Below are 21547 nucleotides of genomic sequence, written 5' to 3'. Positions count from 1 at the left end.
AGAAGCTTCAGAAAACCCTGAACACATTACAGTAGGATCTGAAATCCTCTCAAATAAGTTAAAGAAAATTGTGCTAAAAGAACACAACACATTAAGGCCCAGCAGGCAGCGAAGGAGATAAATAAACAGTTTAAAAAGCTTCTTTGGTTTCTAGAAGGCTAGGCTTGAGGGAGGGAAAATGATTTAAAAGTACAAAGATTTGGGATCTGAGCAGAGAGACGCTCAGATTTGCTCTAGTGCTTGTTAACAGCCCGACTGGCCCACAGGAAGATGTTTTTTGTGAGTCTGGAGATGTGGGACCTGATTGACCTGAGGCGCTGATCAGAGGACAGCGGGTCAAACAGGTAGTGGGTGGGGTATAAGGGGTCACCTGTGATGGCCCTGGCTTTTCTGACACAGGAGGATCTGATGATGGCCTCCAGGGTTGGCAGAGGTGGATCCATGGGTCCAGGTGAGATCAGCAGACATGTGGGTGCCCAGAAACCTGGACTTGTAATGTGTTTATTTTACACATCATCATCATCATTCAGTGTGTGAATGTGTGTGTGAATGGGTGGATGACTGGTTGTGTAAAGCGCTTTGGGGTCCTTAGGGACTAGTAAAGCGCTATATAAATACAGGCCATTTACTTCTGAGCCGAAAATTTCAAAAAACAAAAAAATCTGTTAACCATCCAGTAAATATACTCACTGACTGTACTTTTAACTTCTCCATCTAGTGGTTGATGAGATTTACTGCAAACGTTATCAAGTTGCAGAAACAGGTACTTGTTCAATATTCAATTTTATTTTCCAGTTAAGAACTGACTCACCAGTTTAGAGTTTCCAGCTGAACAGTGTGTTTCTGGAAAGGGGTGGGAGGTGTACCTCTCAGAATGGGAAGAACATGGAAATTCTTCACGGAAAGAAGCTGATGCTGCAAAAAGCACCCCAGCCTGACTCCTGTGAGACCACACTGAGCCACTGTGCTGCCTTCTTTTACAACTCTGTTTCCAAAAACCTGGTAGAGATTTAATTTAGATTACCACCAAGATTCAGCAAAGCAACTGCTTTCTAACACTACTGCTGTTTGACCAATCAAAGTTAAAAAAAACTCTGTGAGTGATTTTTTTTATATATATTTGATGTGTCAAGTTATCAAATCATAGCAATATTACAGATTTTTTTAAACCAGGGTTTTCATCACTGTTGACTGTATAAAGTAACGATGCATTTTAGCTTTACTTCAACTCAATTCTATGATGCAAATTTCAGAGTTCATATTTGATGCATTCAAGAGAATATGGGGCTGAAACATGAGTGGAGGACTGCATGACAGCAGACACTTTATAAGTTTCTGCATTATGGTTCTCTTCTTTTCCAAGATTTTTCTAGATTTCCTAACAGCCATGAATAAATGAGTTTGTCGGATTTCATTTTAAATGGCACAAAATGAAACACTCATCAATTATCAGAATCGACTCCTCATTCTAGTTTTGGAGAGCTTTTACTAATATTTTGCTGTGGCAAGGACAAAACTCTCTTTTGACAGGAAGAAACCTTTGGAAGAACCAGGCAGACGGAGGTGCATCCATCTATTGCGCCCTGTTGGGGGAAAGTGATTGCTGATAATAATTGTGATTTGCTGTTAATAAAATGCATTTAATTAGCATCACATGGTATCTGGCACTTCCCTTCCTGATTATTTTTAATATGACTAATATACTAAAGTCATTGTACAGAAATAACTTTAGTAAAATTATACTGGATTGCTTGTGGAATGATTTATTCTTTTTTTTCCTGTTGTCTTTCTTTATTCTTGCCTATTTCCAACAACAAAAAGCTTTTAACAGAAAAACTCAATTGCCAAAACGCATGTGTGAGACTTATTTTGAAAGGCAGGGCCTCCCATTTGCTCAACATTTGCCAAAACTTTAGCTTGTGGCTAAAGGAAAATTATCAGTCAGAAACTTGTGAGGAATTTTATTAGTTGATATTACTGCCCACAATGGTATCTATTTGCAAACACACAGGTATGTAGGAGTTGAAAAACAGGGAGTGTCGTGTTTCCTGGCGTTCCCCAGCGTTATCTGATCCACAGCTCACTTCCACAGTGAGAAACTGATCCTGCACAGCTCGGCATTGAACAAAAGGTAAACTATATTATATCTAACAATTATCTTTTGCCATTTGTTTATACTATAAAAATATAATCTGCTGTTTTATAACTCTGGTAGGATATGTTGTTGTGACTTTTTCATTGACTGTTCTTATGGCCAGTTTGTGATGGCTGTTGTGCTGTTTCTGTGGAGCTGCTGTTTAAATAAAAGGGACTCAGAGCTTCATAGCTAGCTCCAGCTTAAGAAGGATCAAAAAATGGACACAAGATAATTAAATTAAAATGCACAATTATTTGTAAGTATGAAAAGTTGTCCACACAGTGACATTTGTGATTTATTTGCATCTTACAGATGTTTGGTATTGTGATTCTGCTCTTTAAAACTCAAAGTTAGGGCACTTCTTCTAGTTCTATGTGTTAACTATTAATCTTTCAGAAAAACAATGTCGAAAGCAACCTGTGCGTCTGTGTTAGCTGTTCTCACACTAAATTTGGCTTTCCGGGCAGGAAATGCGCGACCTTCTGACGACTCAGAGCCAGAACTCTTACAGGGAGCAGATCAAGAAGGAGATGTTGACCCGTTTAACCTGGAGGAGCCGCTATGCCAAACTCTACCCATCCTGCTACAACCCCTGGAACAACAGCAAAGAGCCCACACAGCTGCCACAGCTGCCAAAGATACCTGCTGACCCTCAGTGAGCCCTTTCATTTATATTAAAGTGGAAGAGTGAAGATTTAAAACCTTAGCTGTCTTGAGTATCCACATGTGCTCAGCTATCATTTGTTTTCATGGTCTGGGTAAAAGTAGATTTATCTGATGTTACTGAGACCCACATAATTAGACTAAACCTACTGGAGGTAGCTAGGCATGAATGTGACACTAATATTAACCAACATTGTAGATGATTGCTGTGCAGCACTTTGGTCAGCGTCTGTTGGCCTTAAATGTGGGACATAAATAAACGTGACTTGATTTAATATTAACCAAGAGTCCAAACCTCAGAAACATGAAGGATTCCAGCGACCATGACATTACACACGCATGAAAATAAACATTAACTTTCTGTTTATCTTCCATCAGGGCTGTTGTGCCTCTTGTTGCCAGGACTACTGAGAAGCAAAGCGACCTTCTTCCTCGTCGTCCTTCTCCTCCTGTGTGCTCTGTGGGAGGTGAACAGCAGCTCAGTGTGCCTCCTCTAATGAGGCCGGTTTCGCCCCACACCAGAGAGGCCCTGTATCAGGACTCCTCTCACCATGTAAGAATCACTTTGACAGTCAAACTCTCTTTCATAAAATTAACATTTAAACATTTAAATATAAATATCATCACTTTTGCTTTCAGCGGAAAGCTCCTGAAGCTTTTGAAGTGTCGGAATATGGAAAGCTAACAACGTCCCTCTTACCAGTAGGCTAAGTTATTTTTAGCCAATTACAAGTTGAATCTGGTAGTTTAGGTTGTTAGCTAAGATACCGTCATTAAGAAGAGGAACAACTAATGTGTCTATGTGAGCTGATTTGCGATGTGCACCGCTGGCGCGGCCATTTATTTTTTGATGCACCTTCTCAGATTAATTCACTGCGTGTCGTGCCCAGGGCTGGACTGGGACAAAAAAACAGCCTGGGCTTGACTAAAGACCGGCCCACCGGGTATTAAAGCCATTAAGCCTTTGAATGAAAACAAACGCTGTTGTGACAGTGATGTACAGTCTTGTTGGTATATGTATGATTTCTATACATTTTATGTCAGATAAAAACTTTGGTTGTAAGCTTCAGATAATTATTTAATAACAGCCAGACATTTTAAATGAGAATAAGAAAGTATTTCTTTGTGCCCCCCTTTCCCTGTTAATGCCCCGCCTGGCCCCCCTGGCAAAATTTTGCTAGATCCGCCCCTGCACAGTCACCACCTGTCAGCTACTAAGAAAAGGATCCTGGTGTTATTTGTCTCTCAGAAACAGTTCATAACTTCCCTTCAACTCATTCATGTCACCTAAAAGGTAAACCTGTTTCTCCATCACCTGTTCAGCTCTGATGATTCAGTAAGGACATCTCCTGGTTTCATCTTCATGTTTCCCTCTCACCAGATAACCAAACCGATATCATGACCAGCAAGTTTTACAGCTGTGGCTCCAGCAAACATCAGCTGATACTAGAAATTAATATTAAATAAATTCTAACAACAGCTGATCAAGCTTAAACGTGATGCTGTTGTTTAGCGCGACATCCGGCAGTTTCCTCTTTCTGGCGCAAAGTGGGCGATAAACAAACAAGAGAGAAAAGCCGATCAGCTGATCATTGATCAGTTTCATGATTAAAGTAGCAACAGGAGAGAGAGGGGGAGAGAATGAGAGAAGAAGAGGCAGCTGTGCAGCATAACGACACAATAAATCCACCTTTGTGTCTTTTTCCATCCTAGACAAACTGCGTCTCTTCTCAGCTCAACACGAAACTCGTAATAATTTCTCTGAATGCGGGACGATTCCGTAGTTTGTACGGGATGGTTGGCAACTCTACTAACTAACCTTATGAATAAAATAAAGTTCACTATCAGTAACATCATAGCACCCACCCAGCTGTATAGAAACTCTGTAATTAACTCTCTTTTCCAAAGATGAGTGATTTCTCGATCAGATAGATTTATTTTTTTTTATTTTGTTGTTTCAGCAACATTAAATTTAAAAACTGTACTTTTGGGTTAAAATCTATATTTATAATTTTAATAAATGACAAATTAAAAAGGCATGAACATTTTTTGTATCGAAAAAATATCGAACCGTGACACCAAAGAATCGAACCGAACGGAACCGTGAATTTTGTGTATCGTTGCACCCCTAATAATTAGCTATAATAAAATAAACCCTGCCATTTTATCATTTTAGTAATTTTATTCAGTATATCCCTATATTCCTACATTTTTGTAAAAGTGATGTTTTATGTAATCTATGTGTCTTTTGCAGGGCAAAGGGAGAACTCTGTACTTGCACAGACGTGGACACATTAAACCTGAGGAGAAGTTTAACTTTCCCCTGCTCTCCTCCTGGGATTATGGCTGGAGGCTTGGTATGATGGAGTCACAATCTTGTGGTGTGGTGACTGTAAAATGATGCATAAACTTTAGAAAGATAAAATTTGTTGAATCACAAATCACCATTAGGTACTAAATGTACTATAACCTCGGTAGTAATCCTGTGTTTTAATACCAGGAGATCCTGTAACAGTGACTGATTAAACTATATTCACTATTTGGAATTTAAATATCTTAAAGGTTACACAATGCAAAAAACAACAACAACAACAAAAAAAAAAACTATTTACAGGTGTTTTGCAGATGTCAGGTGTTTGTTTTTTTTTTCAGTCTGATCACAGTCAGAGGTATGTGCCTCATATCAGGCATGGCCCACCTTTCTTGCAAACATCATACAGATCCAAGAGGAGGGGGAAAAAAGTAAATTAGAGTATTCAGAGCAGTCTGAAAGCTGAGGTTTTGATGCAGGGAGATTACATGTGCATGTGCTGAACAGATTATTTGAAACTCTGGCCGTGATTAATATGAACATCCACCACTGAAACAGTATATATGTATGATGAAAATAAAGAAAAACACAAGGTTCTGCCTTAACGTAGAGAAAAAAAGTTGAAGTGACAATCCTTTCTGCACATTTTTTGCTAGCTTACCTTATCAGCTTCTACTCATACAAAATCATATTTTTCGGATTTTTGTCATTAGGTCAATTTCTTCCAGTTGTAGTAATAGAAATTGTTGAGTTTTTATTAACTAAATGTTATTCAGTGCATCACTGGGTCCAGCCTGTGGAGGTCACTGGGCCAGTGTCAGACTTAGTTTAACTGAACAACATTCACACCATGACTGTGATTAACTCAGACATCTCTGGTTTTACTGTGAATGTGCTCAGTTCCAGTCTGCCACCACAGATTTGTAGATCTGTAGATGCTTTCCGCTCAAATTTGTAATTCTTCAGATTATTGTAATCTTCCTTTATCCACAGGTGATTACACGCTAGATTACAGAACTCCATCCAGCGCCAGGTCATCCTTGGTGAAGAACACCTTCTATGCAAAGAACGGGGTATTCAGCCGCCCAGCAGCCACCGACACCCTAGGCTGAGGTTCTGTTACCCCATACCAGAGGCTGCTCTTTAATGAGGGTAAAGAGCACTTCAAAGGCAATCGTGCCAACAGATGTCCAACTATAACCCCAGGCTAATGTGATTTGGGGATTTCCTGGTATTATAAACTCATTTACTTAAAAAAAAAGTGTATTTTTTTTCTGTTTGTTTTAGAAGTTTTCGAAGGTACGTGTTGAACTGCTTAGATTTTGACTTCCTATCAAACAAAAGACAAAACAAAGCTTTGATACATGAGTACACCAGTAAGTGGTCATATTTATCATGAGATAAAATGTCCTGTCAGGAAATATGGTGATGGAAATAAAAAGTGCACATAGCCCATCAATCCATCCTGAAATCCAGTACTTCCTGTAATGCTGTCTGTTTACGATGCGCATGGCTGTAGGGTTAAGTGTCTAATAACCTGATACCAAGTGTTGGATATTTAATGAGTATCTTGCCTGGAAAGAGTCCGGAAGAAGCAACTGACCTTTATACACCTGAAACCTGAGTACTAGGTGTATTCCAATGAGCCACCAGAGGAAATGTTATACAGCACAGGCTAGTATTGATTCCTAATTAAACATAATTATTTAAAGACTATATTTTCTGCTCATTTTGAGCTCCATAGTTGCTCTTGGACTGTACAAATAGTGCATGACTCACAGTACAACATAACCCTTCTTTAACCTTTATTGGGGTTTGGTACAGCTCCTCAGTTTATCATCTGTCTGAAACTAGTTGTCCAGCTCCTCCAGCTTCAAGGAGACTTTCCTCTGATTTGCTGCTGCTTATAAACAGAATGTGTGGAGCTTAAGATGAACTGACCATATTAGTGGATCATATCTGTTATGGCTCATGCTGAGCAAAATTATAAAGAAGACTGCCTGACACCAAGCAGGCATTTAGAGCAATCTGGCCACGTTTAATGTAAGAGCATCTCCAAAAGTTGATTCTGTTCATCTGGACGTAGCGTTTTCAGTGGAAGAAACGTTTTGTCACTCATCCAAGTGACTTCTTTAGTCTCAGCTGACTGCAGGTTTCCCCAATCTTATAAACAGTACATTTGCATAATGACTGAAACCAGCCCACTGAATAAACAATGGGCTGGGAGGTCAGTTCCTTCATTCTAATTATGTAAGAGCATATATGACAGAAGAAAAAAAGAATAATAGATCAGTATAATTTCTAGCTAAAGGTCCTTCTCTGAGTGTTTTGCAACTGAGGCGTTTGTGTTTCATAAGGTCAGCTGTGTGTGTTTTTTGTTAATTAATCACGTACATTGTTTGATCTTACAGTGAATGTTGTAATCCTGCAACTCCTGTCACAAGTGCATTAAATCAATTTCACAAAATCACTTTCACCAGTTGTTTTGTGGAGGAAGTAGACTCTATACAGAATCTACATACTGCAGTTTTTAAATTATGATTTCACTCATGGAGGGGGGGGGGGGGGGTATAACTAATTTCAGGTATTACCAGCAAAATAGCTGCATGTTTAATCATCTAGGAGTTTACCCAGATTTACCCCCCCACCCCCACAGACACTACAGACACAACAGACACAGTGAAGTAAAACTGGCAAATTGTTTACTGTGTTTCCGTAATGTTGTAAACCAGTGAAAAATGCATGCATGAGTAAAACATGATTTGTGGTTAGTGCAATTCTGCAACACAGAGCTAACCTTTACAAATGTGGATAGTCTTTGCTCTGTTAAAGAAGACACAAACATAATTTAGTTCCTTTAACTGTCCCAGAAGGTTTGTAATTTATTAAACTGTGGAGACTGCAGATTTAGGAGGTTGGGAAGATCTGGAAGCCAGTGAATATGGTGCTGGCGCTGGCCTGGCCTGTCAGGATGGTGTTCGTCTTGACTGTCTTCAGTGAGACCACGTCGCCAACTTCCAGCTCCAGAACTGCCGTGCCAGAGACGACCAGAAACCCATTATACTGGTCACACAATTCCATGTCACTTACACCATTTTTCTCCAACTTCAGGCACACCTAGAGGATCACAAGTCACACACAGAAATTTTATTTATTATAAGATTGTAAACAAGCATTCCTTATATAAAAATTATTTCAAGAGGTGTGACTGCATTTTAACATAAACTTTACAAAAGTTGTTTTTGTAAGAATCTAAATAATACAAAAACAAACAATATTGTAAATAATAGAAATCATGGAAATCATCGCAACTTTATATTCTAAAAGATTTGTGTATTTTACATTTATTTTCCAACATAATGAGGAAATACAAAAATATAAAAGACAAAGATTGGCTTAAAGACAGGCAGAAATAAAGTAATGGAGAAAAAAATCCTTTTTTACAGGCTTTTTCCAAAATGTTTAACAATCATTGCTAACAATGAATTTTACAATCAAACAATCAAACCTATCAAAATGTATGAAATTTGATCACTGGGGTTGTTGTAGTTTCCCCTCCCTGATAATGCATATTAATTTATAGTTTTCTGAATATTTCCCAATTTGGAATCAAAATCCAGAATGAAGTATTTTTTTGTTAATGTAGAAATATTTAATTTCAAGTAAGAATTCAAGAGATATTTAAATATAGTGAGGCAAAAGTAAAACTTTGATATCAATGTTCTCATTGTGGATACTGTTCCCTTTTACTATCAGGTGGAATTATTATGAGGCTTTTAATATTCATACTTTGAGTTGTAAGTACTGAGCTTGAAAGTTGAGTAGGATACATGACAGCAGTTTAATCTATACAATATTGGAACACAAAAAAGGAGAAGGACAAACACAAACTTGGCAGAAACAGAAAACACAGAGTAGTTTTACAAGAATAAATTATTCATACTCACCTTATACCTTCCTGAGATGTGGTAACTGAAGAAATATATGCCTCTGTTGGTGCAGATGTACGTTGTATCATTTGTCAGTCTTTCTCCTCGAAACGGTTCATTCTCTTCAGCCAAAATTGGTCTGTGGGAGATTTACAGATCAACAACGATAGTTTGTTTTTCTGTTTTTTTTTAAGTTTTGAGTTGTGCTAGTTCTTACAAAACAAAGAGCTGTGGTTATTTTTTATTCATAGCAATGTGTGCATTAGAGATGTGCAAAGCAGCCGTTATTTGTATCTGTACTTGTATTTGTTGAGGAGGGAAAAGTATTTGTATTTGTATTCGAGTAATATTTTTAAAAAATGCGTAAAAATCCAGTTTTTTTGCGTTGCACTTTTAACAAACATTATAGTGTAAGTATTCTTTAATTATATCCATTATAATAATTATGGATATGCAATATTAGTTTATGTTTTCCCATAAATCCAGCAATGAACATGTAACAAGGAACGTCATTGAACGTCATTGCCAGATGGCTCAGCAGCAGCAACATTCTTCTATTCGGTTCCCCAAATCCATGTGGGGAGTTTCAGCTAAGTTAATGAGTGACAACTACACAAGCATTGTTTTAACCTTTTTAACCGAACGTTAACGTTACTCTGTCAACAGCCTATTGTCTAAATTACTGAGCTAACAGAGCTATGTAAAGACAAAGGAACACCAGAGCACCCAACTGCAGACATCAATGATGCAGCGCAATGGCATAATCTCCCGATCTTCGCAAAAGTTATAAACTGGAACCCAGTAAAGGTACAAAAATATCAATTCAGCAAACATCGTGAAGCAGTTCATTCTTTTTTTGAGCCTTCTCTGTTGCTGTGTGGAGCAGTGCGTGTCAGTCACCTGTTTCACATGTCACTCACTCATCTAGTCATGTTCTGCGGTCTCATAAGAAAACTCAGGTTTTTAATATATAATAATATAATATAATATAATAAAGTTTTTCTTATTCCCGAACACAAATATTTTTTTAAAATATTTGTTCAAAATAAATATTCGTAAAAAACACGTTATTTGTGCCTTTCCGAATACCATATTCGGGTTCGGCTCCCCCTCTAGTGTGTATTACTCTAATTAAAACCATATTTTAAAAGAGTAACATCTTGTTGGGTTGAAAAAGTTTAAAAAACACTATTTGAAACAATAACCACCTCAGGATGATGTTTAATGAGGTCATAAATCGAAGGAGCTGAGTGTCGTTTTTCTATTAATCTGATTTTTTGGACCAGTCACCCCCTGCTGGCCAGTAGAAAGAATGCAAGTTTAAGCAGTGGCTGCATTTTTCAGACCTGGAAGCTATTGCCATCTTTCATATACAGTCTATGGTTCAACTAAGATTACACAGTGTTGATGAATCTGTTACTTACTGTTCATGTTTTTAAACAAAAATCTAAAACTTGTTATGTGTGGAGACTTTACTATATGCCACTATTTTAGTCAGTGTTTTTTAAATAGAATAACTAAGTTAATCAGGTGCTCAGTGGTCACTTTATCTGTCATCCAATCAAACAGTTTTTCCCTTTTTGTTTCCTTACCACTAGCTTTGGGTAGTTTCTATATTTACCTAGCAATTCTGAAATAAAATATCACTCTTTTTTCATTCTGAAGATTTAAAACTTTCAGCACACTGACCCATTGAAGATGATGGGAGTATCTACTGCTGATGATGTCGTAGATTTCAAGGAGAAATAGGATTGTTGTTGGCCAAAGGGGCTTCCCTTCGGCCCGCGTAGACCTGGTAACCCCCTACTGCCTGGTTGGCCTGGGTCACCTTTCAGTCCAGGTCGCCCTGGAGGACCCATTGGACCAGGTTCTCCTTTCTGACCCCTGATGGTATGATCTGCCTCACCTACACATGCAAATAAACAGTTATTACACAGCATAAAAATATCAGTGGAAATTGAAACTGAAGTACAAGATAATCAGTTATCTTTTGGCCAGCGTGGCAAATGCACCAATTAAGTTTTTTTTAAATCTGTAAATGAAGAAGTCCTCTGACTAAATAGATGTTTTAGTAATAGGAACAAAAACCTGCACTCCATATAGTGTACAGTTAATATTGAGTATTTATTCTCTTCATGTGCAGTCTGCACTCACCGGGGTCTCCCTTCTCTCCTTTAGCACCATCATTGCCGTTGGGCCCATGAGTGCCTGGTATCCCAGGAATCCCAGGAATTCCCCCATTGCAGGACTGCATGTCAGCTGGGGTGATGTGAACCAGAAACAGCAACACTGCAGTACTGCAGCTCAGCCACTGGAGGGCCTGATCACACAGATATGAGTTACCTTTCAAAAAAATAGACCCTCATATAAAAAAACAAACAAACCAAAACATAAAAATAAAATAAAATAAAGCTTTCAGAAGAATTTCCATCTAAGTGGAGCGACAAGCTACAAACTAAAGATATAACTTTTTAAAGATTGTATTGAATCCTTAAAAATAATACAATAAAATACAAAAAATACAGGAAAATGTTTAGGATAAGTACATTTGAGTCTTTAAAAAGAAATCTGTAAAAGACAAGAACTCTAAAACATTTAACTACACTTGTGAAAGATACACAGTGAAAGATAATTGACACAGATTTGAATCCAACATGAACAACCATTCAGCAATAAATGTGAGGAAACCCAACACTTCTATACAAGTCTGTACAGTTTTGTCTGGCTAGCTTTTTAGTATCTGTAAAAATCATCTCACCATTTGCAGGTAATAAAGTGTGTCCCGCTGCAGCGGCGCAATAAGCTGATGGGGAGCGGAGATGAAGACTTTTCGTTGTGCTTCACTGTGACTGCCACAGCTCAATCGGGCAAAAAAAGAGGAAGTGAAACTTAAGAGAGCAAGAAGAAAAACTATTGGTGTCACTATTAATCCTTTCTGTGGTACAACACTAATTCTTCACTCTGTAGGGACTTGGGTCTGGTCTGGTCTGATTATTTGGGCTTTCTCTTTATTGCTGTAGGCTCTTAACCTTGCAATGAAAATTGCCTTGAGATGATGATGTTGTTGTGATTTGGTGGTGTGTGAAAAAAAGTGAATAGAATAGCTGGGGTACCTGGAGAGAACCCATGCAGAAATGGGGGAGCATGCAACCACTGCATCTCTAAATATACTTATTCAAAATAAAACACCCAATAATCACAAAAAATGAATGAAATAAATGTTACATCTAATTTGACATTGGTTATGAACAATACCAAGGAGGAAGCGCTGAAGTGTTAAACTGAGCAGAGATTTATTGTTTTTGCATCATGAACATCCAGAAATGATTTGCCTTTTAACTATATATATGATTGTACATACTCTTAAAAGCATGTTTGGAAATGCTACACTGATTTTACAGTTTAAAAAAAAAGATTGTGAGGCCCTGTCTCTGCTTCAAGCTTTTATGCTACATCTAAAAATATAACGTCGGTTATTCATTTTTATTTTTTATTCAACACTGGTTTAAGACTATTTATTTATCTTGGGGGAATATAAACCAACATCATCGCATCAGATATCATTTTACAACCCATGTGAAACTGATTGGATCCATCCATCCATCCATCCATCTTCATCCGCTTTATCCGGGGCCGGGTCGCGGGGGCAGCAGCCTAAGCAAAGAGGCCCAGACCTCCCTCTCCCCAGCCACCTCCTCCAGCTCATCCGGGGGAACACCAAGGCGTTCCCAGGCCAGCCGAGAGATATAATCTCTCCAGCGTGTCCTGGGTCTGCCCCGGGGCCTCCTCCCGGTGGGACATGCCTGGAACACCTCACCCAGGAGGCGCCCAGGGGGCATCCTTGTCAGATGCCCAAACCACCTCAGCTGGCTCCTTTCGATGTGGAGCAGCAGCGGCTCTACTCTGAGCCCCTCCCGGATAGCCGAACTTCTCACCCTATCGCTAAGGGAGATGCCAGCCACCCTGCAGCCGCAGCCCCAATCCGTCTGTCGATCTCCGGCTCCCTTCTCCCATCACTCGCGAACAAGACCCCGAGATACTTGAACTCCTCCACTTGGGGCAGGACCTCATCCCCGACCCGGAGTGGGCACTCCACCCTTTTCCGGCTGAGAACCATGGCCTCAGATTTGGAGGTGCTGATCCTCATTCCCGCTGCTTCACACTCGGCTGCGAACCGCTCCAGTGCGAGCTGGAGGCCCTCACCCGATGAAGCCAACAGAACCACATCATCCGCAAAGATCAGAGATGAGATCCTGAGGCCACCAAAGCGAAAGCCCTCCGCCACTTGGCTGCGCCTAGAAATCCTGTCCATAAAAATTATGAACAGAACCGGTGACAAAGGGCAGCCCTGCTTCATGGATCCTGATTGGATCCATGAAGCAAAAATAAATTTTTATAGGGAAATAACTATTGTTATTTTTTTCATTTTTAAAGAGGTGGCAACTTTAGAGCTGAAATACATGATACAAAAACATTTTGGCCCCTTCTTCATAACAACTCAGGGTGGGGGAAAAATTTCTTAGAACTCATCCACCAGGATAACTCAGTTTGGATGATGTTTATTGACAAATGTCCTGACAAAGACAGCTGTAGTTGATCAGTGTCTTTGTGTTTTTATGTTTTTAAGTCCAAATTTAATCAATAAAGAACTTTTGAATTAAATGGCTCAAATATATAATGTTATTAAAATATTTTGAAGTGAAAATATAGCAAAACAAAATGGAAATTACATCCATCCATCCCTTTTACAGTCTACCAGTAATTTCCAGCCTGTTATATATTTCAATTTATCTACTTTTTCCTGTTTGTTCAATTCTCATTTGATTCTTTATGATTATTGCATTTAGTCAGTTTTACCCAAGAAAGTAATTTTTTTCTGAAACCTTCTAAGGAAGTGAAACAGTTTCAGATAAGGTCAGAGAAGTCTCCACCAAATGAAGAATTGATGATGAAGCATCACTGAGTGCATCTGATTAAAAAAATCTTTCCTCTAAATTAACATTTTGTTCTGTTTTTCTATCAACTTCTTTTTTATTGTCAGAAAAACACAGTGTTTCCAGGCAGTCTGCGGCTGAACTCCTAACCTCAGTCTGGATGTTGGTATCTGTTCCACAAAATATTTGATTTGCTCCACATTATGTAGCTGGTGTTTATTTTTAATAATGGCCTCCTGTTAATTTGCTAGTTTGGCGTTTTCTCTTCTCATATCCTCTTTTCATTTCTTGCATTTTAGATCGCAGCAGCAAATCATCCACGAAGTGGTAGGACGTAATCACAGAGCAGTGTCAGCAGATGCTGAGACATGTAGTGCCCAGGTCACCAACTCCATTGCTGAAGACCTTGAAACTTTAGTTGGCCTTCAGATTAGCTCCATTCCCTGAAGCACAGAGAAGTTCATGAAATTAGTTTCCATGACCAGCAGTTCCAGCCAAGTCTTACCTCACCAAGAGTAATGCAAAACGCCAGATGCAGTGGTGTAAAGTACACCTCTACTGGAGTCTAGAGCAGTGACGATGTATTTTTTTGGAGTGGCGAATCACGCTTCTCCGCCTGGTAATCCGATGGACGAGTCTGGGTTTGGCAGTTGCCAGGAGAACTTTTCTGCATTGTGCCACATTTGGTGGAGGGGGGGATTATGGTGTGAGCATGTTTTTCCCAGTGGCGCTACAGTGCTCTGCCCCTTAGCTTCAGTGAAAAGAACTCATGTTGCTTCAACATACATATTAACATACTAAATTTTGGACAATTTCATGCTCCCAGCTTTGCGGGAACAGTTTGAGGATGATCCCGTCCTGTTCCAATGTAACTGTACATAAGTGCATATAGTTAAGCCCATAAAGGCACTGATGAGCAGGTCTGGTGTGGAAGAAATTAACTGGCCTACACTGAATCCTGACCTTAACCCGATTGAACACCTTTAGGATGAATTAGAGCGGAGACTATCAGGCCTTCTCATCCAACATCAGTCTAACCTCACGAATGCACTTCTGGAAGAATGATCAGTAATTCCATAAAAACAGTTGTAAACTTGGAAAGCCTTCCCAGAAGATCTGAAGCTGTTATAGGTGCAAAAGCTCAGATGACGTCATATTAGACCCAGCTGATTAAAAATGGGATTTCACTAACATTCATATGTGTGTGAAGGCAGATGAGTGAATGCTTTTGACAATGTAATGTATGGGTCCACTCATGGTCACTAACTATGGTGCGATAAGTCATTCATAGCTGCATGTAAACAAACACCTCCACATTCATTCACTTCATACTGGGGAAACTAAGTCCCTGATTGTTTTCCTTTCCTCAGCAACCGAAGAAAACCCCCTTTTTCTGCTCTGGTCATGCAGTTGAGAGTGTGGAGGATAGATATTGTTACCTTAATGCACCACAATTATCTAAACCTATTTCACAGGTTTAATTATTGAACATCACATAGTACCTGTCATCATCCTGGGTCTCCAACTCAGTATTTTAAGGTTTTTTTGTATTTGGTTTTTTGTGTTTAAGTTTGTTTTTTGGTAATATTAGTATGTTGTTGTTTTCCCAGGTCATGTATCATATCCTCTGTTTGTAGTCTGTTCATATCCTAGTTTGTTCTCTTTTTGTGATCTATTTCTGTATCCCCAGTCATGTCCCTGTGTCTCTCTGGTCTCCCTGTGTTCTGTCTCCATCGTGGTCTGATTTCCCTGTTTGTTCTGTCAACTTCTTATGTCTTAGTCCTGGTCATTACGTCTTCTCGTGTGCGTTCACTTTTACTTCCTCTGTCTCATCGGTTAGATTCTGTCCAGTTGTTTTCCCAGGTTTGTCCACTCTGCCCTAATCCCCTCCTGTGTCTGTCTCCCTCTATTCTTTGTCGTACTCTCCCTCATGATGTATGTAGTCTCTGACAATCAATTCTACTGCTAGTTTGTTCAAATGCGACTTTTTTTACTGATTTTGCTCTCTTTGCTGTGTGTGTGTGTGTGTGTGTGTGTGTGTGTGTGTATGTGTGTGTGTGTGTGTGTGTGTGTGTGTGTGTGTGTGTGTGTGTGTGATCATTGAAAGTGTGGTCATTTTTGAAGTGAACAGAAAAGGAAAATATATAATAAATGGAGACATTAATTCAAAGAATCACAACAACACAAAGGCTTGGTTGAAGCTCTTTATTTGGTTTGTTTCTTTAAACTATGTGACAGCGAGGCACGGAGCTGATGGGACATTCTGTGCTTAAATGTGAACTCGAGATAATGACGGAAATTAGAAAAATCAAACTGTGTTTGGAAATACATTTAAAAATCACACCCATTAATATCAACTGAGTCTGCAGTATGAAACCAACTTTATGAAACTGAACAAGAGAAACTTCAAATTTTAGACAGAACCGTCAGTTACAGACACAAACATCTTCTCCATTTGAAGTGTCAGCTTTTCAACTGATAGGAACTCAGAGCTGATTCAGCAGAAAGAGAATAAAATGGTGCATGTTGGCCGTTGAATAAAAATGAAAATGAAAAATAAACATTCTGTGCCTTTTACAAAGGTAAATGATCATTGTGAAGAAACAGTAAGAAAATGTTTTCATGTTGTTTCAGTCGTTCAGCTGTCAAGCTGTTTTCTGTTTCCTGGGGGTGGTCAGTGAGAGTGAAGCAAGAAGCCAGAGAAGATGCTGTATCCGTTTCGTGTCCCTCTCATCGCTCTGTAGTCTTTAGTCTCCAACCAAACCTCTTGATCTTTTGACACGTACACCGCCAGGCCACCAGAAGTCACCTAGGATCAGTGGAGTTCAAAAATTAAATGGAGGATGTATCTATTTCAGAGGTTAATACACTCTGATGCTTGTACCTGTCTCCCCGCCTGCCGATGATCGCAGAACGATGCCAGCAGCATGTTGTCACGCTTCAGCAACACACACAGTTTTTCATCTAACGAGGCATGGTACACAAAGTAGTACGTTCCCGGGACCCGACACCTACATGCGACACAACAACACGATGAAGATGATTCTATACAAGTGGATTTGTTACAAGTGTCTTATGTCATATTGGGCAGAATTACTTTGTTCAAAACAGCGGAGTTATCAAAATGTTATTCACAGTTAACTCTGGAATATTTGGTAACAAGGAAATTTCAGGACTGGACTTCCACAGGTGGTTTGCCCTCAGTTCAGTGATGTGGATGGGTGAGTGATTTTTTTTTTTTTTTTGCAATGTAGTGTGTCTCAGCAACTACAAGGTGAGACCATAAAGTTTCAAGACTTTTGACGCCTGTTTCAATTCAGTTCCTTTGCTTCTGCACATTTGGACAGCTTTCTAGAGCAATCAGTAGAAGACCTAATCTAACCTCAAAGCCTTTGTTGTTAAACCCTTAACCTCCCCTGGTAATTCTTTGTTTTTACATTCATCAGGTCCCAATATCCCCAAATATCAAAGAGAAATTAAAAATGCATGCCATGGAAGAGTTGGGGTCTTAGGAGGTTAAGATTTTTGGCAAGAGGAAGTCACAGAGTGCTAAATCTGGAGAATCGAGTGGATGGGAAAGATGCAAAGACTGGATGCAAAGACTCTTGGTGTTACTCATGAAGCAAGAAGAACATGGAGCTTGATGATTGGAATTAACTGTGCATGACCCTGTAGTGTTTTGATGTATGCAGGTTTATACATCGCTCTGCTTTTAATCATTACTTATTATTAATCTCTGGCTGTCTTCCACATTTTGCCTTTTGTCCTGTTTTCCTCCCCTCACCCCAAACTGGTCATAGCAGATGCCTGCCCCTGCCCGAGCCTTGTTTTGCTGAGGGCCTCTTCCTGTTAAAAGGGAGTTTTTCCTTCACTCTGTCACCAAGTGCAAGTTTTTTCTCTGTATTACTTTATGGTTTTTAACTTACAATATAAAGTACCTTGAGGCAACAGTTTTTGTGATTTGGTGCTATTTAAATAAAATAGCAGACATGCTCATGTGCAGTCCTCCAAAATCCTAATTATGACGGTGTGGTAGTGTTGCCTCTGATTGCTATAGTATGAGTGCTTGAACTCTATGATCATTATGAAATGTATTATTATGAAAGTTTGAGCAGGAATCATCGTTGCCATCACGTTTCACTGCCAAATGAGTTTGTACAATTTTGAACCTAACATTAATCATTCAACATTAAACTGACTCACCTGAAGTGTCCTGTGTTTGTGTTGTAGTCATCGTTGATGTTGGTGATTGCATCGGTGAACTTAATGACGCTGGCTTTATCCGGGTATTGGTTTGTCGCTCTGGCCACACTGAAGGCCGCCTGCTGCTGGACTACAACAGCCCTGCAGCAACAGAGAGTATTTTTTTAATAGAACAGGGTGCCATTTTTTTTAAAGTAGCTAATTAATGCAGAACAACTGCAGTGGACTGTTTTTTTTGTTTTGTTTTTAACAGTGAACATAATGCTCTCATCTTGAATCCTCCCTTTGCAATACTTGCCTTCCCATGATGCATGATTCTGCTTCTTTTTCATTCACCTCTTTTGACTCTCATCATGTTTATACATCACTCTGCATTTAATCATTACTTATAATAATAATAATAATAATAATAATAATAATAATAATAATAATAATAATAATAATAATAATAATAATAATAATAATAATAATAATTTATTGATCCCCGTGGGGAAAGTATTAATCTCTGGCTGTCTTCCACACTTTCCACTTGTCCTGTTTTCCTTCCCTCCCTCACCTCCCAAATGCCACGACCCTCATTTGGCTGTCCCTCCCTGAGTCTGGAGGTTTCTTCCTGTTAAAGGGGAGTTTTTCCTTCCTACTGTTGTCAAGGGCTTACTCATTTTATTTATTTATTTATTTATTTATTTTGGGGGGGGGGGGGGGGGGGGGTGTTCGCTCCTACATTATTTTACAGTCTTAACTTAACAATATGAAGCGCCTTGAAGCAACTATTGTTTTGATTCTGAACTATTTACATAAAATTTAATTAAAATGAATGAATGAATTAAACATAGGTTTAAAAAAATAAACTCATTAGCAGTTATACATTTCATATAGTTAAATCAAGGAATGGCCTTTTTTGTTTCATATAATTAATGTAGCACGCATAAAGCTGGAGCAGCATTTAACCTGCTTTAGGTTGCAAGCAGTTGTCTCATTTGGCCAGGGTGTAATCCAGCTTTGACAGTTTACTGAGTAAACTGTTGAACTGTTTACCTACCCTTGTTCTCCTGGTTCTCCCGGAGGTCCAGCAGTTCCTGGGGTACCTGGCTTCCCAGACTCCCCAATCTGACCTCTTTTACCAGGGGGCCCCTTTGGGCCAGGCTCCCCCTTCTCTCCTTTCTGAGGCCCGAGACCACCTTGCAACTTTGTTCCTAAAGAAACAAGTTCGAAGCATTAGTACATTAATGTAATTACTTTCCTCAGTGATCAGTAACGTAAGGGATTACAATCTGACATTTAGTTGAATTAACTTAAACAGAAGTCATTTTGGTTTCAGCAGACAGACTTTTGCAGATGATTATATCACGTGCAAGTCCCAATAATTCCAATGTTCAGATGTATGAATCTGTGCATTCATAGCTCTGCCGCTAACAGTAGCCACAGGGATTGCTTCCAGAGCCATCTATGGTTGCAGTGGAATCGTTTTGGTTATGAAGGCTTCTAAGTGAGTGATAAGACCCAGCAATATATGTGTGGGAGGCCTAAGAAGCGCTGGCTGAATGACCTAAATACAGCGCTTTGTTTGTTCTCTCCTTTTGTAGAGGATACATTGGTGACAAAATGATTTTTCCCTTATCATAACCTGCTTTTACACAGCTATGTTCTAGATACCTGGATCTCCTTTCTCTCCTTTTTGTCCATCACGACCATCTCTTCCAGGAAGCCCAGGAATACCTGAAGATGGTCAGAAAGTTCTAATGAAACTCAAAAAACTAATAGAGAACAAAAACACATCAGTCTCAACAATCATGTGCACAAAAATGCACTCGCCTGGCATTCCGGGCATCCCTGTAGCTGGACAGGTCTCCATAGCGATTAGCCCGGATATTGCCAATGAAACCATGGCTCCAATAGTGAGGAAACAATGGTGGAGCATGATGGGTAAATCCTGAGAGGGAGGAGAAGCGATGGAAAAAGATGAGAAGCAAACAAATAATGGAGCAAAAGAAGAGAAAAACAAAGAAAATAGGAAAATCAATGATGTCCCCCCCCCCCCCCCAAAAAAAAATTTTTTTTATTAGTAATGTCTTAACTTATTTTGGTAGATAGACTGTAGTGATGAGGATTTATGAAGGGGTTTTATATAAAATGAAGAAATTAATATTTTGCAAGTATCTTTATGGCTCCACATTATTGTACTGACATCATAATCAATCTAGCCCTCTTTGGTTCCTTAAGCTATTTTAAAAGAACTGTGATTTTATGTTTGGTCAGATCTCTCTTGAAAAGACATTTTTAATGTGAGTTACCGTTTTCACCTGGATAAGTACCCAAAATGTAACAGTATCTTTGCTGCTACCTTGTGATAGATGTACTCTTTCTGGCTTAAAATGGCTTAATATCGTTCATGGGAAAAATGTTAGTCATATTTTTCACAGATTGTAGGCCAATAAGTCATTTACAACAAGTCATGTATCGCTCTAGGCACATGGATAAGGAGAATGGATTAGGAAAGGAAAGCAAAGAAAAAGAAGAATGAAAGGAGAGGAGGAAACGAGGACGACATCAAGGAGAGAAACAAGCGCTGCAATAGCAACAAGTGCAAAATTATTTGTCAGAAATAGAAAAGTTTTTTAAAATCAGTTATTGAATTTAAATTCCTCTGTTAATGCACGGGCCACACAAACATAATAAACAAACAGGAAACAGGAGACCCTTTCAATGAACGCTTCAGTGTGACAAACAGATCAATCAGTAGCTGAACAGATAATTCATCATAAATGTAGAAACCTCACCTGAGAGAAAAGACGGGAGAATAAAACCAACCACGATGAGTTAAACGCAAACTGAAGAGACGCTCGGGGTCGTGTTACAGTCGCACAAGGAAACCAAAGTCAAAAGCAAAGATTCAGCAACTTTACGTCACTGATTATTTTCTATGCTGAGCAAATGAAGTTCTGCATTTCTGGGTTTTACTGACAGCTGGACACACAAGAAAGAAAGAGAGAACAGAGAAGCAAATCCTAAACTAGAAAGTTAGCAAAGTTACCAGAACCTAAAAAAAGGCTCCAGTTTTCTTCTTTTAATCTTTCCAAAAGATTTCTGAACATTTCAGATGTTGTCTGCAGTTGTCAGATGAGGTCTTGGTGATGCATAAGGAAATGGGTGGTGTCGTCATTGTCAAGAAATCCAATTAAATAAACAAAAATAACCACACCATTGTCTATTCATCATCAAACTGAACAAACTGAACTAATATTCCGCACACTTTCTTTCCTTAACTCATTTCAACTCAATTTCCTTTCCACGATTCTAAAATATTACACCATACAGACTCAATAAAATAATCACAACCTCTAATCTATTGATTCTTTTTTCTGGACAT

At 39.0% G+C, this 21547-nt stretch overlaps 3 protein-coding genes across 3 annotated transcripts; 1 reads left to right on the top strand and 2 right to left on the bottom strand.

The window, feature by feature from the left end:
- Positions 1-1999: 1999 nt before the first annotated feature.
- LOC118453688 (protein SPMIP1) lies at positions 2000-7582 on the top strand. The gene is made up of 5 exons (XM_035904623.2): positions 2000-2131; positions 2605-2792; positions 3179-3353; positions 5055-5157; positions 6105-7582. The coding sequence occupies exons 2-5, from the start codon at positions 2608-2610 to the stop codon at positions 6221-6223; spliced, it is 582 nt and encodes a 193-aa protein (XP_035760516.2). The 5' UTR covers positions 2000-2131; positions 2605-2607; the 3' UTR covers positions 6224-7582.
- Positions 7583-7796: 214 nt separating this feature from the next.
- Positions 7797-11873, bottom strand: c1qb (complement C1q B chain). Its single transcript, XM_006783038.2, has 5 exons — positions 11799-11873; positions 11195-11360; positions 10730-10946; positions 9059-9179; positions 7797-8228 (listed from the first exon to the last, which is right to left on the bottom strand). The coding sequence occupies exons 1-5, from the start codon at positions 11799-11801 to the stop codon at positions 8019-8021; spliced, it is 717 nt and encodes a 238-aa protein (XP_006783101.2). The 5' UTR covers positions 11802-11873; the 3' UTR covers positions 7797-8018.
- A 4292-nt stretch (positions 11874-16165) lies between these two features.
- LOC102790901 (complement C1q subcomponent subunit C-like) lies at positions 16166-21155 on the bottom strand. The gene is made up of 7 exons (XM_006783040.2): positions 20958-21155; positions 19993-20110; positions 19834-19896; positions 19220-19373; positions 18178-18318; positions 16859-16985; positions 16166-16783 (listed from the first exon to the last, which is right to left on the bottom strand). Exons 2-7 carry the CDS (start codon positions 20096-20098, stop codon positions 16649-16651), a joined length of 726 nt encoding a protein of 241 aa, XP_006783103.2. The 5' UTR covers positions 20099-20110; positions 20958-21155; the 3' UTR covers positions 16166-16648.
- Between the last annotated feature and the right edge of the window lie 392 nt (positions 21156-21547).

The sequence above is a fragment of the Neolamprologus brichardi genome, chromosome 5 (assembly GCF_056152115.1).
Source record: "Neolamprologus brichardi isolate AB-2024 chromosome 5, ASM5615211v1, whole genome shotgun sequence".
Taxonomy (NCBI): Eukaryota; Metazoa; Chordata; class Actinopteri; order Cichliformes; family Cichlidae; genus Neolamprologus; species Neolamprologus brichardi.
This window is presented reverse-complemented; position numbering and strand designations above follow the sequence as displayed.